Genomic DNA, 27,991 nt, shown 5'->3' on the forward strand with positions numbered 1-27,991 from the left:
TATTGGAAAAGTAATTATTTATTATGACAAAAATAAAACTTGTTGACTGAAAACAAATGAACATTACACTGTATTGCACCATGATTGCAAATGAGCCAAAAATCTGTCTAAAAGATGAACATTCCAGAGCAAACAGCATCCTTTTACTTGGGTAAGTAGGCATGCAAGCAACTCATTATAACATAATTGTAGAAATAAAAAAACATGATTACCAGCAATCTAACCTTAACATATAAAGGAAGCATTTTATGACAGCAACGAAGCTATTAAAAATTTTTAAACATGTTTTTAAACCACCCCACCATTAAGAGAACATGCTTTGAACCATTTTCAAGAAGTGATGGTGTGAACGCACATCAATTTATTTGCTGTTTTAATTTTCTTTATTAATGCTTATATATTGGCCCAATAGCACACATTTCAGCTGCTTGGGTGGGGTTAAAAAGCACAGTTTGTGGTGTGAAAAACATTTTTTTCTCTGTACAACACCAGGGGGCTCACAGAGAGATCCAATTCATAATTTTCGCCTTATTAACTCCATCTTCGATTTGACCAAGCTGATTAGCTAAGACACTGGTACAGCTTTGCAGAAAGCCTGAAGCTTGATGGAGAACAGTCTGTGTTTAAACCTTAAGAAATGAACATAAATATAAATACAGACAGTTTAAAGTAGTTTTACATTCTGAGGCAAGAAGTGTTTTATACAGGGCCTGCTGTTTCCTCTTTAATGCTCTAAAGCACCAATTTCTGTTAAGATGGCAATGTGTGATTATAATATCATATTTCGATTAGAATAAATGAAAGAGCAAGGCTGTCACTGCTTTCAGGTTTTTGTTTTTTTTAAACCATGCTCTGTGCAATAGATGACTAGGATAAAATTTATAACTATTATATAATTGGAAAAAATCATAACCGTCATTTCACGCTTTTAATGAAATAACAGCTAATTCTTTTTTTAATCAAAACTAAAAGTTTTCATAACTACACTGAACGGTTTACTCCAAGAGAACAAAATAGTCCCTGAATTTCCTGAGGGAAATGTAAGAAGATTAACATGATTATAGTCTCTTATGAATAGAGCTAAAATATGCAAATAAATTAGACATGGCCAAGATCAACTGATAGTCATTTGACATCTTACCAACACTGATGGACATATATTCACAGTATAACATAATCAGTCAAATTTTAGGGTTTCCTTTCCCTTATTTGATTTTAATTAAACTAATTAAATACTGACTGAGCCCTTGCCCACGTGTTTCAATGAAGACAATATGTGGATTGCTACACCACATTAGCCCTGCTGGTGTTAAGTAAGAATAAAACAAATCAGAATCCCCAACGAAAGCTCTCCCTTAGCTGTGAATTGTGCATATTTCAACTGCAGTTTGGGTGAAGGGGCTACTTATGGGATGGGGCAACATCCCACAGACTTCAGCAAAGCACCTTATGGATTGAAAAATGAGGTAATTTTAAAAAATTTTACAAGTTTGTGCAAGAGAACATTTCCATTCTTCTAGAACTGTTTTCTATTCCAAAAAATATGCATGGCACATTTTACTACTTCTCCGTTTCTAGGAGAAAATGTAGATTATAGGTTTAAAAAAATATAAAAGATGCCTCTATGTGACTACACTCTCAAATTCTAAAAACCTGATCAGTCTTCAGTCCTTTGGCCACATTAAAAATAATACAGGCCATCTGGTTGTACAGTAAAAGATTGTATTTTCTAGGAATTTTAAGTGCCTTAAATGGTAGAAATTCACTGTTTTCATTCAAATTTTCTCTTAATATCTTTTTGAAGATTTTTCTATCCCACGTTTATTATCAAGTGTTTTGACTTGTTTCTAGTTATGCCTCTATACCTCCAAATTAACATTTCGCAAATATTTTACCAAACCATATACATTTATAGATGGGTTAGGTTTGTTGAACACATTGTTTTCTACTTTAAATTTAAAACGGAGGAGTTGAAAATATTTTTTTTTACTGGCCTTCTCTATTTAGCCTTGGCCACCTGGAACTCTTAAAAAATACTTCTGGGGAACCTGACTTTTGGATTTCAGTCCTCACAGGAATGTTAAATGAATAAGGATGAGACAGTACCAAAAAAATTAACCTTGAATATGAACTACTCTCAGCTTTATAGAGACATTTGTAAAATATTGACTCCTGGCTGCACTATCGCTTCAACACTGGAAAGTCAAACACAACTGGAGTTCAGGGTGCCATCTGAAGCCAATAAACTCTGAACAAACTAACCACTTCTAGCTAGTAAAAGCCAGGAAAATGAGCAACGTATTCTCTAGAAGAGAGTATTTCCAACACACGCTGGTGTTATATAAGTAGCTCAATATATTTTCTTAGCAATATGGCTTATTTTTCTCTTTTGCAGTGCCATTAGCTATTAGTTCAATTTAAGCTGAGTAGCAGTCACTAGCTGATATTTTGTTTCATTTGATTGTATTCATGTAAATGAAATGATAATCAGGTGAGAATCAAAGAGATAAAAATGAATTTAATATTACGTGTTTGCTAGTATATTTTTGGTTTTTCAATTTTAACATAGCGTATAAGGACTCAGAATTTTAAAACCAAAAGACAGGTTAGAATTCTAGTTTGTTTAAGTTCCTCATTTGGGAAAAAACAGGAAGGCCACGGACAGTAATTATCTAAAGTCAACTAGACAAATAGCCAAATTAAGATTCAAATGCACTTCTTCAGACAGTCACCACAATATCCTACCAGACACAAGTTACCAGCTGTATGTTGAAGTGACTGAACCCTGGCAAAACAGAAAAGATCCTTCAGAACTGAACTGGATGTGAAATGTTGGCTCTAAAGACATAAATGAAAAATTAGATTCATAATGTTGATCTTAAAAGAGAAAGGTCAATGGAATTTGTCCATCTATAGGCAGAATAACAGTGCATTTTTTTCTAACGATATGGTTTTAGATAGTTAAGAATTAAATGAGTGCTAGTCAGAAACAATTCTGTTTATAATTCATCCTAAGATACTACACCAAAAAGATTTCTTTTAAAAAATAAAGCTTTCACTGTTTTCTTTAAAATTTTCTTTGCTTTGTGATTCCCCATAACTCTTCAGAGAATGCTGTTTAGAGCACTGCCTATATCACTCATTGTTTCCACAGGAAAATAATTATTTTCTCTTTATGCTATAGATAATGAAAACTAATTTATTATTAATCAAAATGGCTATCACTATAGGGGCGCCACCCATTTAAAAATTATTTTTAACAATGAAACTCGAATTTATTATTTTACTTCTAATGAATATAGAATAAAGTTATACCTTTAAGCATACTAACACAGAACCTAAAAGCAAAAATTATATATTTAATCATCAGTTTTTCAATAGATTATGTACATGCTATGTCAGATTTTGAGGAATTAGATTACACTAACAGTACAAAAGATGCAGTATGTTCCCATATAAAAGAGGCCGTTAATTCTAAAAGAGTTCTCGAATGGGCTTCAAGAACAATGGGTTTAAATATGAAGAATGTAACATGTTCAAAATTAAGAAAAATGTCATATTTGAACTTACAAGAGTAGAGATTACATTTCAGTTATAATAACATATTGAAAAGATTTGTTAAAATTTCGTTTCCTCATCCTCAAATTAAAACAAAATGTAGAATAATTTCCTGAAAGCAATGTGAGTGAGTCCCTTGCTTTTCACTACTTACTAGAAACTTTGCTAGGCAACTGAAGGGCTGACGGAGAGGGTGAAACTGGAATTATGTCCTTGTTAAATTAATTGGCCGCTAATCTGATTTCTAAAGAACAGGTATAGTACAAAATTGAGAACTCATTCAAAACATGAATAAAGGCACTAATCACAAATTTACATTTTTCTATCAGACAGTATCTTATTACAATGAATGTCAGAATTGATGCTTTAGTATTAGATACCTGCTTGGGTCAAAACATTCTCTTGGAGTAAAGGATAATCAGTTTTTACACTACTGTAACAGGAAATATCTAATGAGAACCTATAAAATACTTTTAAAAATTCTTACATGAATTTCCTAATTGAACCTCTCTCAATTGTTGGCACAAAATCTAGCTGAATGCCAATTTCATCTTCAACACACAGCTTACATAAATCATTTCTAACCGAAAACTAACAAAATGTGTTTAAAAAAGGATTTAGAAAATAAAATAAATTGTTTTAAAAATTAAATAGAAAACTTGAGTCCATACTAGTTGTTTGATAAAATACAATCAACTATTAAAAACACTTTTAATATAATGCTGATGTGGTAATATAAAAAATAACCATATAATTTGATAGAAGAAAATTGAGCCAGCCCATCTTACTAGATACAAGATACAAATTTCATAATAAGAACGAATACAGGAGTATCCAATACACTTTTTCTCAGGACAGAGTTAAGCAAATTACCCTCAGTATTTATAGCTAAACTATAAAACCAAGATAGAAATTCCAGCAAAGTGTGCTTTAGGTAAATGATATTTTCCTAATTCCTCCCACCTCCCCGACCCCACCACCACGACATACACACCACAAAGCATCCATATTGGTTTATGTCTGCTTTTCTCTCATGTCCTTGATTATGGGTTAAATAAAAACAAAATTTATCCTCTACCTGGTACAGAATCACTAAGAAAAAGGTTCAAAACAAGGTTAATAAACAACTAGTTCCCCAAATCCAGAAAGCTTTCCTCCGGCTATTTCTCAGTTCTAGGGTGTCTACCACTAAAGAGAAATCAGAAAAGTGTTACCACGCTCAACTAAATTAATGAGACTAAATATAATAAATCAACTATACCTGAAAACAGAGCAAAATTTAAACCAACTTACAATAAAAAAATATTAAAATTAAAATTCCATTTTTGAACAGATGTTTTGATGTTCTTATGAACACTGAATCCTATTTTTGACCCAAATGAAAACAAATACTACAAAAAATGAAGTATTATTCTCTAAGCAAGCATTTTATCCCTTTCATTATAGCAAAATCACACATTTGAAACAAAGAGGATCAAAATTATAATACTTGTCCTCCCTCTTAAGGTGTTCACTGTTTTCATATTAGACAATGCCTTGAAAACTTTTTAGTGCTACCTAATAAATAAACTCTTGATAGATTATGACTTTTTCTTCCTACTTTTTAAGTTGTTAGTGTATTAACTTTGAGTCTTACAGTAATATTCTAAATGGTAGGATCAAATTCAGTAGTTTCCTATAATCCAGCGAAAGATTTTAGAACAAGAGGCATAACCACAAAGATGGCAATTGTTTCAAGCCTATTACACTACAACCTCAGACAGATTCAAGGAAAGCCACGTGGTTTTTTAAGTAACATACTGCTGGTAGTAGAAATACTATTATAGACACAATTTCCAATTTTAAGAAATAAAATGAACTGTTTACACTTCTGCATTAGCTATTACCCAAAACTTTAGATGCAATGTCCTTGCAAATGGAATACTTGAATACTTTGCTGATAAAGATGTCTGAAACTGATAGTAAAATATACTCCAAGTGTCTTGTTTTAGTATTAGTGCGGGTATGCTTCAGTAACTTCGAAAGTTATTATATGCATTGAATAATGCGACATTCTTAAAATACCAGATTTACCCAAAATATTTACTATCAAAGTGGGGCTTTCAAATCAATATTTCACCTTGATTAGTTTTTAACCAAAACTAATCCCAAGTTGTAGGCAGAAAAGTGAATTTAATTCTTTTAGATAAATAGCCTACTTGATTTCTGTGCTAATAGTAACTTAAAATTACTCCATGACTTGCAACAATGGGGGAAGTTAACTCACTTACAGGCAGTTCTGTTAGTCTTCCTTACATATATCTTCTAGGCAGATTTCTTTATAATAAGTTCTGTCCAAAAGATATGTGGTTTCTATGGGAAGCAAATCTTTAGTGCTGGTTAAGTTTGCAAGCAGTACCTGATGATCACTACTACATTGTCAAACCAGTTAATTATCCGGTGGGAGAAGGAGATGATCAAGAAGTGAAAGAAATTGGTCATTAAAGTTATTACAATACTTCAGCAAACATTAAACATATGACAAACATTTCTTCCACGGCAGTCACTGAATAATTAAAGAAGCAGTCAGAAGAATTCTGGTGCTGAAAACAATTATACATAATGTTCATCCAACTGAAGATTAGTGCATTAAAAAAAGTTAAGAAAAAATCTTTTATGTTCCAGTTCAGCTGCACTTGATTCAAGTGTTGCTCACAGAGGTTTGTGTTGTTATAAATTAAACATGCTGCTGCCTTAGCAGCCAAAGGTACTAGGAAAAAATGTTCATGTCACAGAATAAATAGAGGAGTCTCTTTCGGGTAAAAGAGTTATCTCACACCAATCCGGGAGGTCATCCACTCTAGACCTTGGCATAACCTGCAACAAAAGACAGAAGTATTTTCAAAAGGAAAAACTTTATACTCAAAAATTGAAAGCATACTTACTATTTTTAAGTCTTATCCAAAGGTTGATAACTACAATAATTCTTTATACACTTAAGTGACAATAAGCAGGTGACGCTACAGTAAGTGGAATTTTTAAGAGGGAGATTCACTTAAAATGATCTTAACCAGTTGAGTAATGTGGGAAATTGCGTCAGTCTCATCTTGAAGATACAGCTTTGGTGGTTTTGCCATCAAGACTGCAAATACTTCCCACCTTTGAAGATTAACTAGAACTGAAACCACTAGAGAAAGACAACAGGAACTTCACCTTACCCTGCTCAATTCTAAAGCACGAATGCTCATGCCCCAGTCTTAAAAGTACAGGTCAAAAAAGTCTACATACAGTTATTATGTTATACAAGCTATTTCTAGTATGAGAAAAACTAGAAGGTCAGGTTGACTTGAGGATAAACAAGTTCCTGGAAATAAACTGGGTAATCCATGTATAAACCTCTGGGTTCTCCTTGGCCTACTACATCCAAACTCAAGTTCTCAGAAAAGGAAGACACTATAATGGTGTTTGTCTCAAATGTTGATTGTCTAGAAGTATGCGTCCCAAAAAGACTCCTGATAATACAGGAGATATACTCTAGTGGCAGGCTGGGAGCTTGGGCTTAATGAAGCCCTCGCAGAAAACGTGAAATTTCTTTGAAGTTTCCTCTTTAATTCAGGCGACATTACAGTTTTTTCCCAGTTAGTAAATGATGAACGCAAGAAATGAATAAAAACTAAAAATCTGGATTGTGAAAACTTCATTCAAAAGTTTGTTACTGTCTTTTTTTGGCAAAACATTCTGTTTATACTAAAGGTTACAAAAAATTCGTCAGTAACAAACTGAAATTTAACAATAGTAATTGACTAAAATTACTTCAACCCTGTAAGCCTGAGACACAATATAAAAACTATCTTTAATTATGAACAAAAAAGGAATAGGATTAAAGAGAAAAAACAAGTTGGCTTAAAAAAGTTGAAAGAAATTTGAAAGAAGTCATACCTGCCCCCCATACTGATGAGCACTTACCCTTCTCCTGTTAAGGCACAGCAAGACTGAATGTGCCACGGATGATCCTTAATCGAACTAAGGGTGAGGTATTTGGAGATTTCAGCTGCTGTCATACACCCTTTCATATCCTGTTTATTTGCAAAGATAAGAACTCCGGCCTTCCGTAAATCCTGCAATCAATAAGAAGTATTTCTAATACATGAAATACCACAATTCAATTAAGTTAATGCAGCAGGAAGATGAAATATGCCCTACTGGACGGTTATAATAAAATTCCTCTACTTTAAAATGATGAGGTACTAATATTTAATTTCAGAATTTTATTGAAATAAAAATAAATTTTCTAAATAACCATGATTCAATGATTCACTCTAACAAAGGTAGATTAATTAACATAAGCTGGATAACTAAGTTATTTTTCTATCATTGGCCAAAGGGATCAAATTAAAAGTAAAATAAACCTGAATCTTAAATATGGACTTATAATTGTATAAGCAATATTCTAATGGGCAAATATGGCAATCTGTTGCTACATACTACAGAGTTTCTCCAAAATTTAAAGGACAGTACTGAGGGTGAGGGCTGGGCGATACTTATTAGTCTTTGTATAAACTAAGCTCATTCATTCATGTTCACTGTAGCATTGTTTATACTATCAAGATATCAGGAACAGCCTAAATGTTCATTAAGAGAAGAGCAAATCAACTGTAGTAAAGTCATATAGTGGAACACTATGTAGTTGTTAAAAGGAATGAACCAATAAAGTTGTATGTACTAACATGAAGAAATCATAATGGTATGCAAAAAAAAAACCCCAAAACCAAGTTACAGAAAGATATATATATGATACCATTATATAAAATTTTATGAACATGGAATATAATATTCTGTACAACTGGCAGGTTCATAAACATGTAGAAAAAGTACAAAAATATGCATAGGAATGATAATCATTACTTTTAGGACAGTGGAATTCTTTTAGGATTCTCTGAGAGAGAAAGGAAGGAAATCCGATTCTCCAGTCTGGTCTCATAAGATATTTAATATCTTATGTTGAATGATAAGTGCATGAATGTGTTTTATTACTTAGTCTTTTGTATATCTGAAATATTTTGAATTAAGTGATCTCAAATTATTCAGTAAAGAATTTTGAGTTCTTATAAACTCTTGGGGAAAAAACAAGTTTTCCTCTTTCTGGCCTCAATTTATCAGACTTTTTAAAGAATGAATAAATAGTTTTAACTCGGAAAAATCTTTTCAATAAGAGTAGTAGTCTACACATTAATATGTTGGGTTTAAGTTTGAAAAAGTAATGAAAATTTGTGATTTCAAGACTTCATCAATTTAATACCACATAAAACTCTGTTAAGAAATAACAGCAGAGCACATTAATCTTTGTAAAAGAGCAAAACCAGTATACAGATGCCTTATTCCAGTGTTTATGTTTACTTTCAAAATTTACCTCATGAGCCAACATTCTGTATAATTCTTCTTTCGTAATAGCTAGTCGTTCCCTGTCAATGCTATCAACAACCAGAATGATGAACTAGAAGACAATTAAAAAGAAAGAAAACGGAATGAGATATTGAAGTTTTCTGCAAAATTACTCTCAAGTGATAGACCAGAAGTACTTTCTTCACATGGCATCGTCAGGACTATAACAGTCTACTGCTTTTTCATCATAAAGAGTTTATATTACACTGAATTGCATCAAGCAGTAAAGTCCAAATGTAAGAAAATAACTCCTAACTTCAACAAATAAAACTTCAACAAATAAAAACCATCCCCAAGTTTATGAAAAAAAATGACATCTGAATACATAATACTTTGTAATACTAAGATTTATTTTAAAATGCAGGTAATAAAAATGGAATTTTTAAAAAGAAAGTCACAGTAATTTAAATAACTCACTAAAACTTTATCTATTGCTGGGAAAGATTTGCCCTGAGCTAACATTTGTTGCCAGTCTTCCTCTCTCTTTTTTTCCCTCCCCAAAGAGTCAGTGCATAGTTGTAAGTTCTAGTTGTGGGTCCTTCTAGTTCTTCTATGTGAGCCACTGCCACAGCATGGCTACTGACAGACAGGCGGTATGGTTCTGCGCCTGGAAACCAACCCCAGGCCGCCAAAGCAGAGCATCCCAAACTTTAACCACTAAACCATTAGGGCTGGCTCATTAAAACTTTAAAGTACCCTATAATCATTCATTTAAGCAATCAATAATTATGTATGTTTAAGATAGTCTCCTGACTATTAGAAAGAAGTACATAACTAGTTTGAAAGAAAAAGAGAAACACATTTTTTAAGAAACTAATAAAGAATAAGACATTGTTATATAACAATATTAACAATAAAAGCACAAGGAAAAATGTGCTAAATAGAAACATATATGCTTATAATACGCTAAAGATGATGCAGATGAAACTGAAGGAGAGAAGAACAAAGAGAACTGGGGACGGCTGTTGGTAATGGTGAAAAGGTGGGTCCTACTCATAAAAAACAAAAGCATCTTTGGTAAGAAAAATAAGAAGATATAGTAAGAAAGGGCCCTTAAATTGAACATCTTATGCAGAAGGAAAAGTTAAGAAATGAGATTAAATGGTGTTAAGGGTTACAGGAGTGATGTAAAATAGAGCCAAGGTAGGGCAGAATCAGATTATTCACATGACCTTAAGGTCAGGCAAAGAGACAACTACAGTAATTTGAATATAAACTGAGATGGCCTTGGAAAGAAAACAGAAGGGATAAATGTAAGAAACACAGCAAAGTTAGAATGCACAGAACATGAGGAAGTAACTTTGGAAGTTAATGAAAGGAAGGTGTAAGGAATTAGTTAACAGTTGGAACTCCTCGTATTTTAATGGAGACATTTCAGCTTTGGGATGACTCCTCAATGGAAAGAATTTAAGAAGCAACACAAGTGTGAACAAAGTAGTCAGGGAAACACTACATAGCTAAGATCCCTCCCTGGAATCTACAATTGTAAATACGACGTGCTGTATATACTGGTGTGCTGCAACAAAGCCCAAAGGTTCTTTGTAGTCATTTTGAAATTCATACAGATATAATTTATTAAAGAACATTTCATGCAAATCAAGTCAGTAATAATGTATTTCTTTCTGGACCATGCTAAATCTTCTAGAGGTTAAGTAATTTCAAAAACTACCCCTTTGTAATGCTATAAATACACATGGATCAGCTAGAATCAACTCTGACCTAGTCATCAAAGAGAGCTGCTCTTTCACACTAGAGTTTATTATGAGCTTTGAAAAAGTATTAACAGCTAAGCTGTTTAAATAGTCACATGCTAACATGTTCTTCCCCTACTGTCCAACATAGTTTCAGAATGTTATTTTACTGTAGAAATCTATATTAAGCTAACCTATAACCATAACATTTGCTTACCAACCTATTTTCCCCTGCAAATAAAAAAGATTAAGTATTACCACACTGCTAAATATCTACAACATGCCATCCTGATTTGACTAGTCATACATTGCACTAGAATATATACACATACGCCATTACAATACGAACCTAGAGGAATATGTATTTTTTTAATTTATAAAGGCAACTTATTCACCAAAAATTCCTTGCATCCCACCCCCACCTCCTCCACACTCATCTCTCAACAAAAACCACTCAAGTTTTAAGAGGCTTCATTTTAGAAAAAATAATTGGTTAGGTGTACTTCTTTGTGAAGAAAAATTATGGATGCAATTTTACATTAGTGTTCTCAAAGAAAACCTCTCAACAGCACTGCATGGTTTAAAAAAAAAGTCTGCCTCCAAGAAGAAATGAAAACAGAGATAGAAGATACTTCAGACTGTTCCCCAGGTTGGCTCTGAACTAGTAAAATAATGAAGTCAGTGACAGAGACTTCTAGGGGGTGGCCTGCAAATCCATTTTTTTTGTTGTTGAGGAAGATTCGCCCTGAGCTAACATCTGTTGCCAATCTTCGTCTTTTTGTATGTGAGTCGCTGCCACAGCACGGCCAGTGACAGACAAGTGTTGTAGGTGTGCCCCCAGAAACTGAACCCAGGCCAGAGCATGCTGAACTTAACCACTAGGCCACCAGGGCTGGCCCCTCCATTTGTTTTTTATTTAAAATATTATCTCACCAAAACTTGGAATGTTCAATTTATGTTATTTGAAAATCATGTACTAAATTATGCTTAAAATAGTTTATTCCTCCCCTAACCAAGGCCTCTTATAAAGCTGAGAAAGGTTATGTAATTTATCCTAGCGTCTGATATCTCCAACAATGGTGACACTACAGAATTATGGTGAGGATGACCTGAGACAGCCTGCACAACAATAAGCACTCCAATAATAGCTTCCATTACTCTTTCTACTGCTTCTTCTCATTCATTTGAAAACCTCAAATTCCTTAGAAAAAAGGATCTTATTAAAAGGCAACTGTCAATATGCCTTAAATACAGCCTATCTATTTTCTGGGTTTACTCTTTGGTTCTTTTCATTAAAATTCAGAAGTAATTTTAGTATACCTCCGTGTTTGAGTAATACGTGTTCCAGGATGACCGCAGTGACTCTTGACCACCAATATCCCACATAAGAAAATGAGTGTTCTTCACAACTATTTCTTCCACATTGCTTCCTATGGTTGGAGATGTATGAACCACTTCATTCATTAAGCTGTTGAAAGACAGACACCATAAAAACTCGGTTGTAAGTCTTGAGAACCTGAAGCAAGTTTTATCTGTATTTTTTATCTGTATTTTTAATATGAATCAAGCTTCCTTATCTGTGTCAATGATAGTAATCGTTAGTATCAAAGATAGAACCTTGGAGAACATTTGTGCAAACAAATATCTAGACAAAGAACAACTCCTGAAGGAAGACTGTTTTCTGGTTTTTGAATGGAATAAACTACAAGTTTGATCTGGATAAAAGGGAACCGTGTGGTGTGAGTTTGCAATTCGGTGGCCAAAATTCCAATACCACCATGCCCTGTTATCAGAGCAGAAGCGATGCCCCATCCTGAAAGAGCAAGTTTCTAGGGGACTGTGACATTATAGCAGGCTATCTACAATTTTGAAGACTGTGAGAAAACTAAGACTTGGTTCAGTCATAAAAATTGGTTCAGACTCAAACTACAGTCTTTAAAAGACAGGCTACAGGCAAATGAAAATTGTAATGAAAATTAACTATACAAATATTTAGAACACAGATGCTCATACCACATTTATTACCATCATCATGGGTTAAGCCACATTCATTCATTCAGGAAATATGTATTTGCCTATAACATGCCAGTACTGTGTTGAAGGAAGCTTGCAACTCTCTCTTGGGTTTTATATATATATTTTTAAGCTATATGCAAAGTTGTTTCAACAACCATGACAGGTTTCTGAAAAGTTTATATTTGGTGTTTAAAGGCCAAATCATACTAAACAACATAATGACCAATGAATGACGTTTTAAATAAAAACAAGTAGTTATTCAACTCTGAAATAACAAGCCATAAATTAGTAGTTTTTTAGCAAAGTACCTGAAGAATAGATTAAGCACCTCTTAAGTGCAGTATTTCTGGAGAGCTGCTGGCTGAAAACACTTAAGATGAGGTGGGAAGAGATAAGAACCACACAATGGTGCACTGTACTTTGTAACTATTGGTTAAAATGCTTGGGACAGAGACTGTTTCCATTGCTTAACAAGGATCATTTCACTGGCACTGAAAGGATAATGGGTGGTTCTTTGACAAGTAGATTGATGGGCTGTTAAAATTTCCTTCAAGTATTAATGTATTTCTCTGAAAGTCTGAAGCCTCTCCCTGTTGCAAGCTACTAATGCAATATTTTCAGGGGTCATCTTCACCTCTTCTGATCTGACAAGTCTGGTTCAACAGCAGCGGACCTATTAGTAGCAACTGCTTCCTAAGAACATCAATCTATTCACATGAACCTCAGTGTGGGAAGAACTAAGCAAAATGCACTTTATCATCTCACTCCAGCATTATAACTTGTGCTTGGTTTATTTTAGTTTAACATTAATTCTTTCTTTCAAGGCCAGAAAATGACACGTCTTTGGGGAGGCCTTAGCAAACAGAACAGTTTGTCTTATTCACTTGATAAATTTCGTATTTGGTAAAATACAAAACCATACGTGTAAGTTTTTCCATTATATTGTAATGGTATCTCATTCTTACTAATTATACAAAATTACTTCCAATAACTAAAATAATGAAAACTGTTTAAACAAACACCCATACTTACAACTGATAAAGAATGGTGGTCTTCCCTGCATTATCCAGCCCCACTATAATGACTTTGTGTTCTACAAAAAGAAAGCAAACCGTAAACATTTAACACTGCTGCGCACTACAAGTACATGCTTTCCACAATGATTATTAGTTAGCTCTCTACTGAGAAGCATTCACTGGATATTTATTACTGGATTGTTAAAATACAGAAAAAAAGAGAACTCTATGATGCCAAGACTATCTGCTTTAAGTGAGGCAACCCATTATGATATTCTCTATCTAGCTCACTTACAAAAGAATGTGGGAGATAAGGAAGCACAAGAGAACTTTGTCCTTACACTGAGTTGGGGGCGGGGGGCGGGGGGACCCAAATACTAATCTTGGCGAAACATGATGACTTACAATGTAAGTTTTAAAAAAAGTGTTCTACACACCTGCTTGCCATCTCTACTAATCAAATCAGTTTTTTATCAAGTTGTTTCTACACCTGGATGTACCATTCTACATGTACCAAGATCTTTTCTTCCTTTCACTTAAAAATCCAATTTAAAAGATAAAACTGAAAAGTTTTTCCTGTTGCTAATAAGACACATATATTTTCAACCAGTTTTTCACTCTTTCTATTAATTTACAGATAAATAAGTAACTACTTAGTCTTTAACGCTTTTTCAATGTGGACTTTACAACTCTTTTAAGCAGATACTGTTTCTGCTCTTTGTGCAACAAAACCTTTGCAGTCCCTTCCTGACTTCTGGTGCCGTGCAGTGAACAGTCACTTCTTTCATAAACAGTTTTCAAGGCCTGTCTAATTTTTCTGTTACGTGGTCGATGTTCTGAAACCTCCTTTGAACACAGAAAATGCTCCAGATTATCATCTTCTCTAGATTTTAACCTATATAGAATATATTAAAGATTCCTCTCTTCCAGAGCACAACACTTAAAAAGCTACTAGTGAACCTGAACAGGGTATGTTAGGTAGCTGCCATACGAACACCACAATCAACTGATTTGTAGCCAACGACACAACACATTTTGTATCAGAACCCTGCTCCCCTTGTTAATCTCCAATGAATGTCAAAATTCTGATTACATATCTAATCAAATATCAGGTCAGGCCTCCTACTCTCAAGTGTTAATACTGCATCGTCAAAAAGAGGGGCCATAATTCGCAGACAAGATCTTAGGTGACAAACCAGCTTCGTATCTTCTAATGACCTGTATGCTGCAGGTACTGTCTATAATACTGCAAGACAAATGACATGGTCCTCTGGAAGGCCTATTTGCACTGTGGCAGAAGCTGCTTTATAACAACAAACAAAACAAAACAAAACTTGTTTGCTTATTATAACTGACTATAATTCTCCTTTTTTGACCCTTTTGGTTTGTATCCCCTAATTTCTAATAGCGCCCCTCTTGAAGCGCTGCCCTGGTTTTCTCCCTTACAGTGTGAGAACAAGAGCGCTCTCTTATCAGCAGAGGAACAAGCATTCTCAATTTTGGTGACAGCTGGAAAGCACCTGGCCAGCATCTGGAGATCACAGGGCCGCTGCAGGCATAAGGAAGCCACCAGTCTAGAACTAAGTTAAACGTGGGTACGCACACTTCTCTGGTAGAATGGAATGGAAGGAATGTACTAGATGGTTCACCTGGTTCTACTGTTCGTTGTTGAGGCAACTCAACGAACACTCAGAGCCATTTTTAAACAGTCCTGCTCCTTGCTTCACATTTTTTATGATGATGATGATCAAGGTATTGAAGACCTGTGACGGTAAAACTCATAAATAATGCATCATTTTGAAAGACTGGTCCCCAATTTGAACTAAGTCAGGGATGGCTCAAGTAGAAATTTCATGAAAGTTGCATAAAGTTTCAACTGTTTGATTAACTTAAGGTCTTTTCACATTCCTTTTTTCCCTCACTGATAGACAATTCTAGCAATTAAGACAAAATGCAATTTCAACTCCATCTTATGATGAAGGCACGTACATCTATCCTTTGGGTAAACCAAGGCCTAGCTCCTGATGTTAAAATTACCATAAAAAATCTAAGTATGTAACCAAACATTATCAACAGAAAAGAAACAGCAAACTGTTTTAAGCAGGAAACAACCAAGAGTTTATTTTAAATCTTTTCTTTGAGAAATCTCTTTAACATCAACTGTACTACAGTAAAATCAAATTCAAAGGGCATTTACTAAAAAACCAAGTACAAAATAAAGGCTGTTTGTACTCTGTTGTGTAACAAATTCTTCCTTCTTCCTTCAAATGCCTTCATTGTACTTAGCTGCTACTTGGGTATGTCAATGACCAAAGACCTCGGTTCACAAATGCTAGTGAGGAAAGGTTTTACCTATTCAAGCAACAAGGAGAACAACAGGTAAAGCGACATATACTCTCCCTATCGTAGGGAGAAAACTGAATTAATAGGTTGCTTTAAATGTGCACAAGTGGTGTCTGGATTAATAAAGTATAAAGTTACTTGAAGGTACTGTTGAATCACAGTGGTCTATCAAATTTTCACAACAATAACATAGCAGAAGCATTACTATCATGTAGTGGTAATGATATTGCCTGATGTTAAAAAGGCACTTTCATGGTGGAAAATATGAAAAATATGACTCATGCTTATTCTGCACTGCTGTCCTTTTGGTTGGGCATAATCAATAGGCCATTTACAGATCCTATTTGTATACTTGAAACAGAAAAAATCAACTGAACTCTGTAACCGTGGAGCAGTTTCCCACAGAGCAGCCTTGATACCATCTCCTTTACCTGTCATAGTTAACTAAAGCAGATACGGAAAGATGCTTATAAATTTGTGCTATTTGTATCACCCAGCAATAATTTTCATTATTTGTTTAGCTAATAGGTTAAAAAAGAACTTTCAAAATACATCAGTTATGGTTCAAGTCAGTGTCAACTAAGGTGAGCAAGGATCTATCCCAAAGGTCGAATTTTGAATTGCTGCCAATCAGATGAACACTGGACAGTTAACATCATTTTTACTTACAGAGCATTCAAATGTTTAAAGTTGTGAAGACAAAATTATACAACTGTATACTTTTATAACTGATCTTCAACACGTATGTGTAAGCCATATATTCTTAATTTCTAACACCTCAAACTACTCTCCATGAAAATGAGATATTTCGTTGATAGACTGAAACAGTCAATTCTCAGTTAACCTTAAACGGGCAAACTATAACATGGCTTATATTAAATTCTTTATTTAGAATGGATTTTGCAAATATAATTATAGAAAATTTACCTTCTTTATTGTTTTTCAGTAGCATTATTAAAATCAGTATGTTGTCACAGAGTATAAGCTGTCCATGTTCAGGACAGGAATGTGTGTCAGTTAGGGGTGGAGAGAGTACAACTTAAAAGCTTTTGTGAACAGTCAATAATTTTGGGTTAAGACATTGCCATAAAGGATCAGAGTTATAATGAATCAGAATGTTTTTACAATATGCTGCACACTACGAGAATAGGTACACTAGCCATCCTATTTCACTGGGAATCTCTTCTGGGAGACCAAGTAGCAACTCCCTGCATCCCCACCAGCCCAACAAAGGTCTGAGAGACAAGAGTACTTCCAGCATTACTAATCTATGCAGCTCCAGAGGCCACCACAAAGAATGCTTCCTTATACCAAAGGAAGAAAAAGGTCCAACCATGGTTTTAGTTTAATTTTGATCAAGTGTTTGCACAGAAGTTTCTCTGTGGTCTTGGCTATGGTGTTTGTTCTCTTGGATCTCCTTAAAAGCTGGTTTGCATTTTTCTGTAAGCAGGGCATAAAGACATAAGATTGGGCCAGCCCTGGTGGCCTAGTGGTTAAGTTCGCCAGACTTCACTTTGGCAGTCTGGGTTCAGTTGCCAGACACAGACCACTTGTCTGCTAGTGGCCATGCTGTGGCAGCGGCTCATATTCAAAAGGAGAAAGATTGGCACTGGATGTCAGTTCAGGGTGAATCTTCCTCAGCAAAAAAAAAAAAAAAGAGAGAGAGACAGACAGACTATACAGTATGAGGCTTCAAAAGAAAATTAGTAAGAGCACTTGCCTGTAGACAAATACAGGTAAAATATGGCTAACAAGAAAAATGATGAAGAAAGGAGCTTCAAAAAGATAAGCGGAAGAAAAATCAAAGAAAATATTTTCTCCCTTTACTCAAGTTTAAAAATTTTTAGTTTTAGTATAGACACCAAACGAAAAGAATTCATAGTTTTAGTATAGAAGACCAAATGATGCAAACAGGCTAACACCAAAGAAAAGTATTAGAGAAGCACTAAATATTAGAAGCGTTGTTAAACTGTGAAATATTGTCAACATTTATCATGTTAAAATTGGATATTGTTAAAATATGTAATAAAATGATCAACTTTTAATTTTAAGACATAAGGAAGACCAAAAGATATCATGAAACAGGGATTGCTATCTTCTAGATAGCATATAGTATCTGTACTAACACTGTCATGTAACAAGCCTTACATGAACATAGTGTATGTAAACAAATTTTTAACTAAACAAAAAAAATGCTACACCAAATTTGCTGACTTAGCAAATCTGGGATATTGCATATACAGAAAATAAGTTTGAATTATTACAAAGGGTAGGTAGTAAAAGTCAGAGGATGTAATATCACCATCTGAGACCTGAAGGCCAGGACAGCAAGGATGAGCACCCAAGGAAGAGAGGCTCTTGAAACAAAAAAGAAAAGCCAACTCTATCCTACGTTATACCGATTACAAGATCATTATAGCTTAGAACAGACTGCAGAACTTGACATCTATTCCTTCTCTTCCACTTCTTCATCAACAAACGTGCCACCTATAAGGTACTGTTTTGAGGAACTCAAAAACACACAGAACTACTGGCCTGGGCCACCTTGCTTAAATTCATAAAGAAACTGAGGTCTTAGGAAGTGAAGTAATTTGTTCTGGTAAACACAGGTAAAAGCTACCATTTATTTCCCTGTTCTTTTTGCTATAAAATACTGACTCCCCTCTCCATTCTTCAGGTTCTCTCCACTCCCACCACAGTACCCATATTCCTGGATGCCTAAATTTTGTTAAGACCAGTTAAATAAATCTTATGACTCAAGATTTATTGAGTTCATGATACGCCTGACTGTAATTTTGCGATTAAGACTAAGAAGGCAAGGTCTCTACCCTCAAAAATCTTAAAATCAGGTATGTGAAGAAGAACTTACAATATAGCATCATTACTACAAAGCAACACATACAGAGCTATCACACGGTAATATTCTTCAGGTTAAGTGAGATCTAGAATCCAACTCTTAGCTAAGGAAATGAAAGGTCAATAATAAAAAGGGATATTCTAGAGTGTCAGTCTATGTGTTTTACATGCATTATGCAAGTTAATCTTCATAATCATTCTATGAGGAAGTGATATTATTTTGCATTTTACTGATGAAGAGACTGAATCTCAGGTCAATTAACTTGCCTAAGGTCATAGTGCTGGGAAGTCTGGATAATGGTCTCCCAGCATGATGCCTCCCCACCTTTGTGACAAAATTGAGTCTTACAATAATAAATAAGAAGAGCTCATTGGATAGAAGAAAAATAACCTTCTGGAAAACAAGGGAATTAAACACAGATAAAGAAGGAAGATCAGAGTCTCAGTAGGTAGAGCATCTAAGATCACGGGCCACGCTGAAGCACCCAAGGAAAGATAAAAGATGCTCCGCTTTCTCCAACTCACTGAACAAAAGGAATGAGAAGAGAGGCTTCAAGGAAGAAATACTGGGATCGATCTAACATAGGCAGCTCTCTGGAGAATTCAAATGCTGCCCAGTGGAAGGTTACAATCTGGAAGGCAAGTGGGCAAGTGTTAAGGAGCACAGACAATCCAATCCATGGTTTGCAAATCTGTTGGATGACGACCACCGTTAAGAAATATATTTTGCTTGATGGTAATTAGTCTTCGGGTGGTGAACATGATGTAATCTACACAGAATTCAGCATATATTACAATGTACGCTGGAAAGTTATATAATGTTATAAACCAATGTTACTGCATAAAAAAATAAACAAATTAAAAAATACACATATATTTTACATCATGACCCAGAACACAGAAAACAGAAACAAAAGTTTCAGAAAACAGTACCTTTACTGAGCTACATTCTGATAGTTTCTACACTAGAATGTTCACACCTTTTAAAAATGTTGGTCCTTGCTAAACTGACTTTATAATTTACTAATGGGTTATGCTAGGCAATTTAGGAAAAACATTACTTGTATTTGAAAAATACAAGTGAATTGCGTGAGTACAAAAATATGAAAAATTTACAAATTTAAGAAGCTCAACAAACTCTAGAAAGGATAAATACAAAGAAAAGCAAAGCTAAGAGCGTCATGGTCAATCTGCTGCTGACCAAAGATAAAGGGAAAATCTTGATGGCAGCAAGGGAAAAATGAAAGGCTGCATAAAGGGAAGTAAAGATATGAATATTAGCTGACTTTTCACCAGGAAAAAAATGGAGGCAGAAGCCAGTGGAATGACAACTTTAAAGCACTAAAAGAAAAAAGAAACAACCTAAGAGGCTATACGCAGCAAAAATAGACTTCAAGAATAAAGGCAAAATAAAGATATTTTCAGATAAAAGAAAATGAAGAGGACTCATTACCAGCAAAGCCACACCCCAACAATGCTAGAGTTCTTCGGCTTAAAGGGAAATTATACCAGATAAATTGAAAACATCAAAAACAGTCATGTGTATGTAAGAGAAAATTTTACCCTCTTAAAACTTTAAAGTACATGTGACTGTTTATAGCCAAAATTATAATGTTGTACTGTGCAGTTTATAACATATGTAGATACAATACATGTGACTTATAACCTTTAGGGTTATGAAGAACCAGGAGAGGGAAGAGTACAACCATACAGTCTCGAGGTTCTTATACTTTACAAGTGCTACATTATTAACTCTAAGTAGACTGCAAAAATGTAAGAATGTACGTTGCAATCTCTAAAAGGACTATAAAAATAATGCGAAAAGGACTCGCTAAAAAAGACAAAAAATAAATTAAAATGTAATTCTGAAAAAAAATTTTTAAAAACCAGTTAATCCAAAAGAAAGTGGAAAGGAGAAAAACAGATGGGACAAACAGAAAATGGTACAATATAGCATACCTTAATATCGAACCATATTGTAAATCCAACCACATCAATAAATTGGACTAAATATTCCAATTAAAACTGAGCTAAGCATTTCAATAAAAATAGATAAAAAAGCAAGATCCTACTATATGCTCTCTAGAAGAGATATACATTAGGGGCTGGCCTGGTGGCGCAGCAGTTAAGCGCCCACGTTCTGCTTTAGCAGCCCAGGGTTTGCCAGTTCAGATCCCGGGTGCGGACATGGCACTGCTTGTCAAGCCATGCTGTTGTAGGTGTCTCACAAATAAAGTAGAGGAAGATGGGCACAGATGTTAGCTCAGGGCCAGTCTTCCTCAGCAAAAAGAGGAGGACTGGCAGCAGATGTTAGCTCAGGGCTAGTCTTCCTCAAAAAAAGGACATATACATAAGATACAGAACATCTGAACAAGACTAACAACCACCTTAACCAAATAAGCATTTATAGAACACTGCACACAACTGGAGAATACACATTCTTTTCAAGTGCGGACAGTACATACACCAAAACAGACTATATAGAGAAGAATTATAAAAAAAGTCTCAATAACTTTGAAAAAAAATACATCTTAAAGAGTATGTTTCTGACCACAATGGAATTAAATTAAGAATCAATAATAAGCTGTCTAGAAAAACAACAAATATTTGGAAACTATAATACATAAATAATCCATAGGTCAAAGAAGAAATCACATACAAAAAAAAATTCAAACTGTATAATGAAATACAACACATTAAAATTTGTGGAATGAAGCTAAAACCGTACTTAAGAGGGACATTTATAGCTTTAAAATGTTTATATATGAAAGGAAAAAGAGAGAAAAACAATAACACACACCCCACCCTTAAGAAGGTGGGGGGTGGGGTGTGGGGAGGTAAAGCAAACTTAAAGTAAGCAGAAGGAAATAACAGCAGGAATTAGTAAAACAGAAAACAAAGAAACAACAGTGAAAATTTAAATCTCTTTGAAAAGATTAACAAAACAAAGTTGGAGGAATGACACCTCTGCACTTCAAAATTTACTGTGTACTAGCACAGTAATCAATTTGGTGTACTATGGCACAGGGATTAGACACACAGATCGACGCAAGAGAAGAGAGTCCAGACATAAGACTTACATTTCTATGATCACTTGAGTTTCAACAAAGGCTCCAAAGCAATCCATTGGGAAAGAAGTCTTAGTAAACTACGCTGGAACAAGCAGATGTCCATAGAAAAGAATAACGAATCCCAATCCCTACTCACATCATAACTCCAAAATAATGTGAGGGGGCTCACAGACCTAAGTATAAAGCCAAAACCTCTAGATGACAGGAACAGGATACAGAAAGCAACAGACAGAACTAAGACTTCACCAAAACTAAAAATTTCCACTCAGCAAAAATCCCCATTAAGGCAATGGATAGGGAAGTCACAGACTGGGGGAAAATATTTGCAAAACATACATCCAACAAAGGACTCAATTCCCAAATATATAAATACTTACGTACAGTAACTATTTTAGACAATAAAGAAATTGTTTTAGATAGGCAAGGTAGGGGCCAGCCCGTGACCAAGTGGTTAAGTTTGCACACTCCACTTCAGCCACCCAGGGTTTCACTGGTTCGGATCCTGGGCACAGACATGGCACCGCTCATCAGGCCATACTGAGGCGGCACCCCACATAGGTCACCACATAGAAAGGTCTACAACTAGAATATACAACTTTGTACTGGGGGGCTTTGGGGAGAAGAAGAAGAGAGAAAAAAAAAAAAGGACTGGCAACAGATGTTAGCTCAGGTGCCAATCTTAACTAAAAAAATAAACAAACAAATCAGCAAAGTATGTGAACATTCCAGAAAAGAAGATATACAAATGGCCAATAAGCACATGAAAAAGTGCTTAACACCCAACAGTCATAAGAGAAATGTAAATTAAAACCACGATGAGATACGACTACACAGCTAACAGAATAGCTAAAATTAAAGACTGGCAACACCAAATGTTGGTAAGGATGTGGAACAAGTAGAAGTCTGAGACATTGCTGGTGAGAGTATAAAATGGCATAACCACTTTGGAAAACAATCTAACAGTTTCTTATGAAACAAATCCTATATCTACCTCATAACCTAAAAATTGTACTCCTAGATATTCACCTGAGAGAAACGAAAACGCGTCTACGAAAAGTCTTAAGGATGTTCATAGTATTACAACCTGTCAAGATGTGAATAAACAAACTGTGGTATATCATGCAACGGAATTACTTTCAACAGAGCTATCTATGGGGAAAGCTTTCTAATGTGAAAAGCTAATACAAAAATAAATAGAAACAAAAAATTAGAGAAGAAAATTTCAAAGAAACTTAGAAGACATACAGTGTGACACACTGTTACAAGAACAATAAAAACCCCTAAAATTTAGCAAAAAAAGAAAAAGTTTTTATGAACTAAAAATATGACAGCTGAGGGGCCGGCCCTGTGGCTGAGAGATTAAGTTTGCGGGCTCCACTTCGGCGGCCCAGGGTTTTGCCAGTTCGGATCCTGGGTGCAGATCTCGCACTGCTCATCAAGCCATGCTGAGGTGGCGTCCCACATAGCAGAGCCAGAAGGACCTACAACTAGAATATACAACTATGTACTAGGAGGCTTTGGGGAGAAGAAAAAATAAATAAATAAAGATTGGCAACTGATGCTAGATCAGGGCCAATCTTCCTCACACACACACACATAAAAGGTAAGTGTGTGGATGAAACCAAAAAACTATACTGGGATGATGAGGGAAAAGGGCATGAAAGTACCAATTTCTCTTCTACCATAATAAGACAAACGATTAGTACACCTGAAACTAATATAACGTTATATATCAATTATATCTCAATTTAAAAAAATGATAATGTTTAAAATTTCCATATACGCATATTATGTAGAAACATGGAAGTATATTCTGGGAAAAAAGTTAAGACATTAAAGATATGTGACTAATATATATCATTTTAAGACTTTTGAATTATACAACTTTTCTAAAAGAATGTGTGTTACTTCAATAGAAAATTTTATGTTTGAAAAAACAAAAAATTCAACGAAAAACTTTTTGTATTGGGAATACAATAGTGAGTAAGACAAAGTTCATGCCTCAAGGAGTTTATTTCCAGTGAAAGAAACAGACAACAAACAAGTAAACAAACATAATATGATTACAGGTAGTGATAAATGTTACTCAGAAAAACAGAGGAGGGTAGAGACACAGACAATGAGTGTTGCGGTGGGAAGTGGTCAGGGGCAGCCACTCTGAGGAGTGACATTCGATCAGAAATCTGAACCATTTGAAGGTATGGAGAGAGTGTGCCAGAAAACAGGGAGCAGAAAGATGGCAAGTTTAAGTTTGGTGTGTTTGAAACCAGCAAGAAGTCCAGAATCAAGAGCAGAATAAGCTAATGGGAGAAATGTGAGACACTAGATGCGACCCAACAGAAGTGAAGAACAGTAACAATGCCTTAAAGAGTTGGCTGTCAGTGCTCAAAACAATAACATGAAATTCACCAATGAGAAAGAAATGATTAGACCATGAAATTAAAATGTCATTGTTATCTGGGTCTGAAAATGAGCTACAATTAAAATTATATTCCATTCGTCCTAAATTCTGGGTAAAACGAGAAATAACTGATGACTAGCTGTACAGTGATAAGAGAGAGAGAAAAAGACCAAGGTCTACGAAAGGTACAAAGGAAATGTTTTTAAAAAAGGAATGCTCAACTTGTGAGGTGAGTTTAAGGACATCATAGACACATACATATATATTTTATACACAGATACACAACCACACAGATACATAAAATAATGTTTGTAAAGAGAATTAGATTTTGAAATTCTTTCCTTCATTGATAAGTAAATCAGTCTTCTAGCTTAAAATTAAGCAACATAAAATTGCAAAGATTAGTTATGTACTTTGTAATACTTTTACTTAGACAACACATGCTTTAAGACACTTAATCCCAGAAAGGTATCCAATTTATAAGATGTTTGGTGCTCTAAAACGCTACAAGAAAAAAAGGTAGGTGTGAGGCAAATATTGGAAGAAAGATAAGGGAAATGAGTGTTTAAGGTAAGTTAAGTAGTTCTCAACTTTGGCTGTACATTTGAATCATCTTGGCACTGATACCAGGCCACCCCACCCTACTCTGATTTCACTGGTCTGAGGTGGGGCCTAGGGTGTATTATTTTAATACGCAACCAAGAGCGGATGATTGGAATATCTCTAACGTGTCATCGTGGTGAAAATGGAAAATGAAAATGTAAATGGACAATGGAAAATGCTGAGACTGTCAGTTAAGTTTGTTGATAGAGAAATAAAAACACAGGACTAAAGTACCAATCCGATCACATTATTCCCCTGCCTTAGAAATAACAGACAATGACCAAACTCTCAATAGCTCCCAAGCCTTGCTCTATAGTTTAATGTCTTAGTCCACATACAAAGCCCTCTGTGATCTGGGTCCCTCTCCAACCTCACCTCCTCTACCTCTCCACAGGCAAACTAAGGTAACAGCCAAACTAAAGTGTTTTCAGCTTCCTTCAACGTGCCAAACTATTTCACTCCTCTCCTATTTGCATAATATTAGTCCTTCTGCCTAAAATAAATGGCCCTTCTACACACTCTGCCTAGCAGGCCCTGTAAACTACTTATCATTAAAGTCCAAGTGTACCTTTTTCTGTAAAGTCTTTCAGGAGCCACCTGACAAAAATTAATTACTGCCTTCTTGGTGATCATTACTACACTTTTATACATATCTGTTAAATAATTTACCACACTGCATTTTTTTCTGTCTGTCTTATTTACTGATCTTTGAGTACTTTGAAAGCAAGTAACTATATTTTTGTATCTCCCATGTCTAACTCTGAAGACTGGCTTATGGCCTATGCCGAAATGTTGGCTGCATGAATGAATGGGAATAAAATGACAATAATCACTAGTTCTAAATTCTCAACAGCAAAGTTAAAGGAAAAGAAAAATAAAAACTGTAAATAGTAACAGGGATTTCAGAGGACTGAACAATTATGTGACCATAAAGGCAGCCCATGAATGGCTTTCATTATCTCCAGAATTTTCCCTCTACATCCTTCATTCCCTTCTAGTCTGGTTAAGAAAGCCTCAAAAAAATGATAAACAGCAGTAATAAAACAGAGGGGAGAAAGGAGAATGGGTTACACAAAAAGAACCAATGACTTTGGTAGTGTTTTATTTCTTAAACTACGGGAAAAGACAAGCAGGTGATCATTGTATTAAGCTTTACACCACTTAGCATGTCTTAAAACACTGCTTTACATAGTAGTGAATTTACGTAACAAGAATTAGAAAAAACAAACTGCTGAAAAAATAATGCATTATATCCAGAAGGAGTTAAACTCTGGCCACTCGGAAATCACATGAAAAGCGGTATCTGTGGTACCTGCATATATAAACACACATATGTCTATGCGTATGTATATACTTTACTGATAACCTTGAAAAAGACTATCTTAGCATTCTTATCAATCTACACAAGTGAACTAAAGCCACTTTCATTCTCTCCATGACTTCTTAAATCCAGAAAAAAGATCCCACATTAACAGTAATAAATTGGCATCATCATAAAACACTGGTTTCTATTATGTCCGGGTATTAAACGCAAAATGAAATTAGCTCAATTTAAAAACCAGTTTCAATTACTAAGATAACATTGTTAAAAGAATGCCTGAAACTTCACCTATCGTTGGCCGCTTTTGTCCGGGTAATTTCTCTCTTTAGGAGACATCACATCTCATTCTCTGACTCAGAACAGGCTTTACAACTTCCTGGCCCTTTGGACTTGCAACTTCTACATGTCTCAAACCCAGTTCTAGACTGACTACGGACACGCGATATCCTACACAGAACCAAAAACATTTGGTTTTCTAACACCTAAGAAAAGAATAACGCCTCTAGGATGAAGATTTCCAGAAACCTGTGTATGTCAATAGGACAAGTCATTCCCAAGTCCTAGAGAGCAGGCGAATCAGAGGGACCGTGAAGGCGCATTGACTTAAAGAGCAGGGCGGAAAACAAAGCAGCAATAGAAATTAAAAGAAAAAAAAAAGTTGATAGATTTCTGGATGGACACTTAGACTAGGGCAAGACACAGGATGATCAGAGCTGGAAAAGGCCCTCGAAACGCCTCCAGGTATCGTTAGGTGCTTTCCGCTTGGGTCCGCTAAAATCCAAAGATTCTTAGCTTTGATCCTGGGACACCAAATGCCTCCTCCAATGACTCCCCTTTTCCCCCACACATCCCGTCTCTCCTGCACCTTCTCTCAGTCTAAAGTGCTCAGTTTCTACCCGCCCCCTGCACTCCTCTGCGTTTCTCAACGTTCGTGTCCACCGGGAGCCCTGCCTCCGGCTGTCCCCTCCGTGCCCAGACCCTCCACCCCGGATCGAGCCGTGTCCACCGGGAGCCCTGTCTCCGGCTGCCACCTGCGTGCCCAGACCCTCCACCCCGGATTCCAGCCGTGTCCACCGGGTGGCCTGCCTCCAGGTGTCCCCTGCCTGCCCAGACCCTCCACCCCGGATCGAGCCGTGTCCACCGGGAGCCCTGCCTCCCGCTGCCCCCTCTGTGCCCAGACCCTCCACTCCGGATTCCAACCGTGTCCACCGGGACTCCGGCTGTCCCCTCCCTGCCCAAACCCTCTACTCCGGATTCGAGCCGTGGCGCTGCTCCTTCCTTCTCACCTTGGTTACAGAAGAGGCTCCATAGTTTAGCGAAGATGAGCCCCATCATGAGCACCTGGCGGGCGCGGGGGTCCCTCGGCAGCAGGTGCCGCTGGGCCGGGCCCCCACCGCGGCGCTGGCTGCGGGGAACCGAGAAGCCGCCTGAGACCGCGCGGCGGAGGCACTGGGTGGCCGAGAAGCCTCGAACTACCCGTCAACTGAGAAGCTCAGCTACCCGTCAGCAGACGCCGCGCCGAGGCCCTACCGGACCGTCCTTTGTTCGAGCCCACTGAGCCCAACGCCGACCCGTAGTCCCCCTGGTCTGAACCCAGCTACCCACCAGAGCCTCCACCATACCCAGGCCCCGCCTCCGCTCCGCCTCCCGTCTAGCTCCCAGGACCACCCATCGCCGGAAGGACGGCGACTGAC

At 36.0% G+C, this 27,991-nt stretch overlaps 1 protein-coding gene across 2 annotated transcripts; it reads right to left on the reverse strand.

Moving 5' to 3' along the window:
- ARL5B (ARF like GTPase 5B) lies at nucleotides 1–27,991 on the reverse strand. Of its 2 annotated transcripts, XM_008522993.2 has the most exons (6): nucleotides 27,584–27,991; nucleotides 13,719–13,779; nucleotides 11,991–12,138; nucleotides 8,948–9,031; nucleotides 7,504–7,655; nucleotides 1–6,414 (listed from the first exon to the last, which is right to left on the reverse strand). In XM_008522993.2, the coding sequence occupies exons 1-6, from the start codon at nucleotides 27,630–27,632 to the stop codon at nucleotides 6,366–6,368; spliced, it is 543 nt and encodes a 180-aa protein (XP_008521215.1). In that variant the 5' UTR covers nucleotides 27,633–27,991; the 3' UTR covers nucleotides 1–6,365. The 2 variants fall into 2 exon arrangements, with proteins under 2 accessions (XP_008521215.1, XP_008521217.1); XM_008522995.2 differs by lacking the exon at nucleotides 13,719–13,779 and having other exon boundaries at nucleotides 27,584–27,939.

This window comes from Equus przewalskii, chromosome 30 (genome assembly GCF_037783145.1).
Source record: "Equus przewalskii isolate Varuska chromosome 30, EquPr2, whole genome shotgun sequence".
Taxonomy (NCBI): Eukaryota; Metazoa; Chordata; class Mammalia; order Perissodactyla; family Equidae; genus Equus; species Equus przewalskii.

Excerpts from the sequence above, each read along its gene's own strand:
- ARL5B (XM_008522993.2), bottom strand. The coding sequence starts at position 27,632 with ATGATGGGGCTCATCTTCGCTAAACTATGGAGCCTCTTCTGTAACCAA. Across the intron at positions 9,032-11,990 it reads CGTATTACTCAAACACGGAG|TTCATCATTCTGGTTGTTGA; the intron begins GTATACTAAAAT and ends ATTGTCTTCTAG. Across the intron at positions 6,415-7,503 it reads TGTGCCTTAACAGGAGAAGG|GTTATGCCAAGGTCTAGAGT; the intron begins GTAAGTGCTCAT and ends CTTTTGTTGCAG.